The 7511-nt window shown below is 36.3% G+C and overlaps 2 protein-coding genes across 2 annotated transcripts in view; both read left to right on the forward strand.

Annotated features, from left to right (window-relative positions):
- LOC103518028 (glutamate receptor ionotropic, kainate 2-like) overlaps positions 1 to 2272 on the forward strand; it is a gene marked incomplete at its 5' end in the record, with an annotated part of 40900 nt that extends 38628 nt beyond the window's left edge. Inside the window, 2 exons of the mRNA XM_026829940.1 lie at positions 1416 to 1911; positions 2205 to 2272. Of these exons, the coding sequence (XP_026685741.1) occupies positions 1416 to 1911; positions 2205 to 2272 (564 nt within the window). The remainder of the gene's footprint in view (positions 1 to 1415; positions 1912 to 2204) is intronic.
- Positions 2273 to 2769: 497 nt separating this feature from the next.
- LOC103518029 (protein male-specific lethal-1-like) lies at positions 2770 to 4418 on the forward strand. The gene is made up of 4 exons (XM_026829941.1): positions 2770 to 2814; positions 2859 to 3066; positions 3294 to 4255; positions 4320 to 4418. The coding sequence occupies exons 1-3, from the start codon at positions 2770 to 2772 to the stop codon at positions 3614 to 3616; spliced, it is 576 nt and encodes a 191-aa protein (XP_026685742.1). The 3' UTR covers positions 3617 to 4255; positions 4320 to 4418.
- The last annotated feature ends 3093 nt before the right edge of the window (positions 4419 to 7511 follow it).

A 7511-nucleotide genomic window follows, 5' to 3' on the forward strand; every position in this document is an offset into this window, starting at 1 on the left:
GTTCGACGGTCTGCAAGCTGCTGCGCGGCCGAAACAGTGGGCGGCGGTCTCAAACACGAGACAGCTGTAAGAGACGCGAACGCGATCCATTGTCACGCAGGTTAGGTCTCTGTGTCAGGTCGTCAAACCCGCAGATTATACTTGGTAGACCAGACGGTCATCAACGAGTTCGCATCCACAGGTCGTAGTTTTCGCTGTCAGGTGCTAACAACGAGACTACTGGTCTAGACCGCAACGTCATTAGACGATCCATGCGCACCACTGGTCGTAGGCTTTAGCAGTCCCGGTCTCTAAGCTCCGCATGACAGACGTATGTCTAGGACTATGCGTCCGACGTCCACCTCCCCCCTGATTTGTAGAGTGCGCGATGACGAAAGAGCGTGAGACCTTTAGTTTTCCTTATGGGTCCCCGCCAACATGTGCGGCCTTACCCAGTCTGTAGACCGCAAAAGATGTCGTCAAGAATTATTGGCAGCCGAAACAATGGCGAGACAAAAAAACAGAAAAAAGCGACAAAAACAGACAATGCAAAACATGGCTGAGCGGGTGCGGGCGGTTTCTTAAAACTTACAGCCAAGAGCTATCTCTCGTTGACGCATTTGTGATCATATAGCAGGGCTTTAGGCTTCTATCCTGATCGCTGCTCCTATCTTCTTGATCTGGACACTACCTAGCAATTACTGCAACCAGATGTCATTAGACCACAAACTCTGGACTTGTCTTGATCTGGACACTACCTAGTAACCAGATGTCATCAGACCACAAACTCTGGACTTATCTTGATCTGGACACTACCTAGCAATTACTGCAACCAGATGTCATTAGACCACAAACTCTGGACTTGTCTTGATCTGGACACTACCTAGCAATTACTGCAACCAGATGTCATTAGACCACAAACTCTGGACTTGTCTTGATCTGGACACTACCTAGCAATTACTGCAACCAGATGTCATCAGACCACAAACTCTGGACTTGTCTTGATCTGAACACTACCTAGCAACCAGATGTCATCAGACCACAAGCTCTGGACTTGTCTTGATCTGGACACTACCTAGCAATTACTACAACCAGATGTCATCAGACCACAAACTCTGGACTTTTCTTGATTCCGGTGCACGAATGGTTAATTGAAAATGCACTTGCTTGGCTATCCTGTAGCTAAGTGTAACCTTTTTGTCAAAATATTGACACAAATAAATTTAAATCAACTGTAAAAAGTCAAATAATGTACATATTATTAAGAATAACACGATAAGAACCCTCTTAAAGTACCATCGAAGGAGTACAGCAGAGCTTTGTTTGTATGGGTCTGATAGGAAGTTAAGAAATCGATCTAATGAATCTAGATGTTGTGGTGCAGAGACACAATCAAGTGAAACAAAGAATGAACCTGATCAGCCAGCTAATGGTAGCAAGATCTCAAGGAGATCAAACAGAGAAAGAAGCAGAGATCCAGCACAATAAATGTCAGTGAAAGAAAGCTGTCATTAAGAAGTAAAGATGTGTCATCCAAAGCAACTGGTAGCACCAGTAAAGACTCAGGTAGTATTGAAGTGATAAATCTTGTTTCTCCCAAGAGGAAGTACCATCGAAGGAGTACAGCAGAGCTTTGTTTGTATGAGTCTGATAGGAAGTTAAGAAATCGATCTAATGAATCTAGGTGTTGTGGTGCAGAGACACAATCAAGTGAAACAAAGAATGAACCTGATCAGCCAGCTAATGGTAGCAAGATCTCAAGGAGATCAAACAGCCGGAGACTGATAAACCCAAATATTCACACTGATGTGACAAACCATCAGACAGAGCATAAAGCAACAAGTTCAAAACTTAAGCCACAAACTAGTGCCATGGATAACAGTAGAAGTTCAACAAAAGTTAAACCTGATGTTTCCAAACCTAAAGTTATAGGTAAGATTCTTTTTTCTATTTAGCTTGTTAGAAAAAAACATTTTCAACTGCAAAGATTAGGTAAATCAAACACTATGTTACAATTACCTGTGCAGATACCAACCATGCTTGATGCTGCTTAGCTTCAGTGATTTGTTATGAACTGATGCATTCCATGTCATATACACACAAAATGAGTATGAATTGAGTGGGTGTCGGTCACAGTATTACAAAGAAGTTTTACTCTCACTCCCTAAAAATGTGAAATATTGGTGTTACATTTATTGATTATTATTATTATTATCACTTTTCAGATCATTTCAGTCAGTCAGAAGAAATCAATATTGAATCATCTGTGTCAAATTTACCAAAGAATCCTTAAAATGTGAAATATTGGTGTTACATTTATTGATTATTATTATTATCACTTTTCAGATCATTTCAGTCAGTCAGAAGAAATCAATATTGAATCATCTGTCTCAAATTTACCAAAGAAGTCAAGTGATAATAAGAGAAGCAATAGTATTGTTGTTCACACTGAAAGTGTTTCTGCTAGGAAACGTAATATACCAAAGAAGTCAAGTGATAATAAGAGAAGCAATAGTATTGTTGTTCACACTGAAAGTGTTTCTGCTAGGAAACGTAATACCTTATCTCAAAAACACACTGAAAATAACCAACAAAAGTTAAATGGAAGTACAATTAACTTTATAACAACTTTAAAGACAAAATAATTGACATAATAATGTGAAATACAATGAATTGGAAGACATCTACTAAATATTAAGGCACTTGGTTGTAAAATAGGAAGTTCATAGTAGACTACTAATACCTGTTAACCTGTTGTGTGTGAATAGTAAGCTCAGGTTATATTTGCACATGTTTGAATTGAATCTGTATGCTTCTCTTCACTCTATAAATCATGTGAGTGATACTTCCCCTAGCACCAACTTGGATTTTCAACTGAGGAATGGTATATCCACATTTTATCACATTACAATGTTAGTTACCATGACAGCAATGGTTGGATTCTCAGCAAAGGTTACTGGAGTGCATCTTGTGATTTTTGGGATTGGTCCAATTTTGATAAGAGCGGTAAAAATTTGAAAACTCAACAAGAGATTGAAATACCATCGTTTCGTGAGAAGAAATATACACCATTGTATAAAATAGAAGGTAAGTCAATCAGAAGCAATTTTAGAATAATTGAACTTTTTAGTCTTACTTAGCTTGAGTTCTTCCATGTTGCACTGAGCTCATCAAGAGTCTCACAGTCATTAGTTGATTTTAGACCCAATGTGAGGAGACAAATATGGATATGTTGTGAAGTTTTTTTACATGAAAAACACACCAATGGAGTTTTAAAGCAACTCTTAAAACAACTTACATTCTATTTGTTTCAGGAACTGAAGATTTGTCAGATCACGTGTTTGAAAAACGCCACCTACAGTATGAAATAATGGAGAAGAAAATTAAGAAAAACTTTGTCATGCAAAGTAAGTACGAACTTCAAAAGTCAAAATATCTGAAGAACAATGAACTTTTGTACAAGAAAGAATCTTTTTTTGTGAAGAAATTTCCAAAATTCATTGAGCTTAATCCAGAAGTCACTGATGTGAAAAAGATTGAAATAGTAACTGAAGTTCCTGTGATGGCATTTGGAGTACCTGTGAAGAAAATGGAAACTCTGGAGTTTAACAACTTGATACAAGGTGTCACAGAATAGTGCACTTGAATTTACTTTTGTTTTGGCTGTCTTGATTGAGTTTAAGAATTTTTCCATAGGATTTTTCACTTTATCTTTCCTGTGACTCTGTCCACAAAGGACTTTTTACTTCCAGTGTAGAAAAACGTATCATTGGACTATTCTTTGTGAACAGATAAAAATATTTTGTACCTAGATATGGAATGGGCCTCTGTACCTACTCTTTTCCCCAGTTTGATGATTTTTTGTTTACCTATCCACAATCCACAACCCTTAGTTAACTTTAGCATGTGAATACCTTTTTGTTTCCTAAATATAATTAATTTATTCATTTTTCTTGTGATGCAACTGTGTCATATCACAACTGTAGCATTGATTTCTTTTTTCTTTTCAGTAAATTAGACATAGATTCTTTGAAGGATAAATTTAATAAATAACATACAATGTACAACTTTGTTACAATACATTACTTAAGGTGGCGTTCCGATCCTAGCTGCCGGGTCGCGCGACCAAGCTGTGCGACCGCTGCCTACTGCTTCCTATATATGTATTCTTATGAAGTACTTTCCGAACCAAGCTGCCTGGTCGCGCGACACGGCTGCTCTATTTGGGTCGCGCTGCCCAGTCGTTCTGAGAGCAGTGTGGTCGCCTGGTCGTGAGGTTTTCATGTGATTTAAAATACTATTTTTGTAATAATTTGTTCGACTGGAATTTTGTAATCGAGGTTTTCATGTGATTTAAAATACTATTTTTGTAATAATTTGTTCGACTGGAATTTTGTAATGGAAGTCGTTAGACTCGGTCGCGATGATTGGAATGCTGCCTCTATGGCGCGACCAGGCAGCTAGGATCGGAACGCCACCTTTACCAGTCCTTACTTTACTGCAGTAAGCACACAAAAATTCTTTTGACAAACAAAAGATAGTTAGATTTTAAATTCCTTCCTGACTATTAATATTAATGGTTCTTCAGATAATGACTTGTGAAGTACTAAGTACCTACTGCTGTAGCTAATATCAAAGTAAATTAATGTTGATGGTACTTCTGAAAACATCAGTAATTAGGTTGTGGTTATGTACCGGGTCGGAATGGTTCTTCAGATAATGACTTGTGAAGTACTACTGCTGTAGCTAATATCAAAGTAAATTAATGTTGATGGTACTTCTGAAAACATCAGTAATTAGGTTGTGGTTATGTACCGGGTCGAGACGAGCTCAGACTATAGTTGAGATACAATATTGTTTCTACAGTTTGACATGGGAGTGGTAACTTAAAAACAAGGCAAGTTTACCAACCTTGCCTATCTCTACCCAGTACATAGCCACAACCTAAATAAACATCTCTCTTGAAGATGCCTGCTGAGACAAAAAAAATAATAATAAAAAAAAAATGTTGGTTATGTATCTCTCACCTGTAGATAGTTGTCTCCAAATTTTGGATAGACAGAACCTTTTATCCTGCTAATCACAGCTGAGGCAAAAAAAAAAAAAATGTTGGTTATGTATCTCTTACCTGTAGATAGTTGTCTCCAAATTTTGGATAGACAGAACCTTTTATCCTGCTAATCACAGTGTCAGTGTCAACATCAAAGAATCTCTGGAAGTATTCAAAAGACCACTGACTTGGTTTTGAGCTGTCATCCCCTGGGAATGCATCCTGCTTTTGACTGTTCCGTACTGGACTATCACCCAATGGATTTTGCTCAAGTTGAGAAGGATATGATTTGAAATCAAACTCTGAAGCATTGGTTTCTTCAAAATCAACCAAAATGTCTGTGCTCATTTTGCTAGAGTTGAATCAAAATGTCATGTCCAAAATTCTAATAAGGAGGTACAAAATGAGATAGTACTTATGTAGAATGTAGGTTGTTATCACTGCATTTTATAACATATAGGTAAGTATCTTGATGTTTATCACTCACCACTTTGGTTTATTCTTATCACAATAGGCTTATCCGCTAAACACAACTGCTCATTTTGCTAGAGTTGAATCAAAATGTCATGTCCAAAATTCTAATAAGGAGGTACAAAATGAGATAGTACCTATGTAGAATGTAGGTTGTTATCACTGCATTTTATAACATAATTATAGGTAAATATCTTGATGTTTATCACTCACCACTTTGGTTTATTCTTATCACAATAGGCTTATCCGCTAAACAAATTTCATTATCTGTTTGATTGTATCTTTTTCTAGAAGATGTCATTGCTCCCGTAAGCTGTGTCCATATATATATAGTCGACGGCCGTCAATCCATGTCGACTGAAACCGTCCGCACTGCCTCGACACCAAGATTCACCTCGTCGATCGATTGGTAGTCGACTATGTGTGGACACAGCTTTAGAGGAGTATCCTTCGGTTTGTCTGCGTTTAAAATATCCTTGCCAAAAATCCTTTTGGCTAAGTTGTGCCAAAGAATAGTAGTATAGTGCTTTAGACTCCAAATAAGGTGATGTGGTCGCAATCAGGATACGAACGAATTGGATTTTCGCGTGTCCGCAAATGGGATATTTCATTTTCAAGTTCAGTATGTTTTCAGGTCATTTTGACCAGTTAGGATTGTCGGTTCGATCTTATAAGTACAGATATTTTATTAATTTTTTTTGAGTCTTTCTCGCATAAAAGTACAATTTAGTTTAAGTGAGAAATGTTTAATTTCTTTGGTTTTATAAGAATGAGGAAAAAGAATAAATTGGTTGGTCTTTATTTATAGGTAGGAATACATTTTCGTGTTCTCTATTATTTGTTTTATTTTATTTATATTAATTTTCATTTATTATGTATTTTATTTTTACAATTGAAGGGTTTGTTCAAGAATGTCATGGACAAAACTTGATTTTTACAAACACTTTTCAAGTGTTTGATTTTCAATGACGAGTATTGTTGAAATGACTTTACAAGAGGTGTAACTGTATTTAGAAGAGATATCAACACGATTCTTAATAATATGCCGCATTAGAAAAGCCCTTTTACTCAAGAAGGGCCTAAGCAGGGCTGGCCCTCTTGCATAAAGCCTTCAATTTTCGTCTTCTTTACTATTTTTATTTATTTTATTCTTACTTAATGAATTCTTACTATAATACTCTTTGAATTGATATACAGGGTGGTCCAGAGTTACCTGACGGTTTTGATTTGCCCATTACTTTGTTATAACTTGTCGTAGCTTGTTGAAATTAATATCACTATGATTCATCCAGATGAATATGGCAGCAAGGAGTCATCGACCCAAAATGAAAGAACCAATCAGAATGCGAGAACTCCTTGCATTGTTGCAATTAAGGTAAAGGTCTATTTTTATAAACTCTCTCTTTTAAAAAGCAGAGGTAGCTTCGATCTGTAACCTTTTTTTTGAGGGTCAAGTCCAAGAGGTTGAATTCTAGAACAGGTAAAGATGGTATCTATTTTTAATACTCGCATCGGGTACTTATTATGCAATTTGGTATGTTTGTGATCATTCATTATCATTACCTATCTGGATTTAGTAGACATCGTGTTGTTCTAATTTCAGTTTTTTAGTAATTAATTATTTTATTTAGAGCAATGTTATCAATTAATTATTTTATTTAGAGCAATATACTGCCAAAATGAGACTGAAAAGTCCCTTTCCCTTTACTTGAGCAGTCCAAACAAAGTCTTTGTTCAAAAAATGAAATAAAATAATAATAAACAATTTATTATTATTCAATTCTAGTAAGAAATCATCTTTTCGTTACTTTTTATAGGAATACATAAATCATTACGAATACTGAATACCATCGGCATAAAAAAAAAAGTATCATTGTGGGAGGAAGCACTGTGCAATGTACCTTCCTCCTTTAAAGATATTCTACCGTTGAACCTTTGACACGTTTGGCAACGTAGCCTACTTTTTAGATGAATCCTTGCTGCCATATTCAAATGGATGAACCATAAGTAT

This window comes from Diaphorina citri, unplaced genomic scaffold (assembly GCF_000475195.1).
Source record: "Diaphorina citri unplaced genomic scaffold, Diaci psyllid genome assembly version 1.1 scaffold2046, whole genome shotgun sequence".
Classification (NCBI taxonomy): Eukaryota; Metazoa; Arthropoda; class Insecta; order Hemiptera; family Psyllidae; genus Diaphorina; species Diaphorina citri.

Coding starts and splice junctions, on each gene's coding strand:
- LOC103518029 (XM_026829941.1), top strand. CDS start 2,770: ATGTTTGAATTGAATCTGTATGCTTCTCTTCACTCTATAAATCAT. Junction 2,815..2,858: donor CTCTTCACTCTATAAATCAT/GTGAGTGATACT, acceptor TTTTCAACTGAG/GAATGGTATATCCACATTTT. Junction 3,067..3,293: donor ACCATTGTATAAAATAGAAG/GTAAGTCAATCA, acceptor TATTTGTTTCAG/GAACTGAAGATTTGTCAGAT.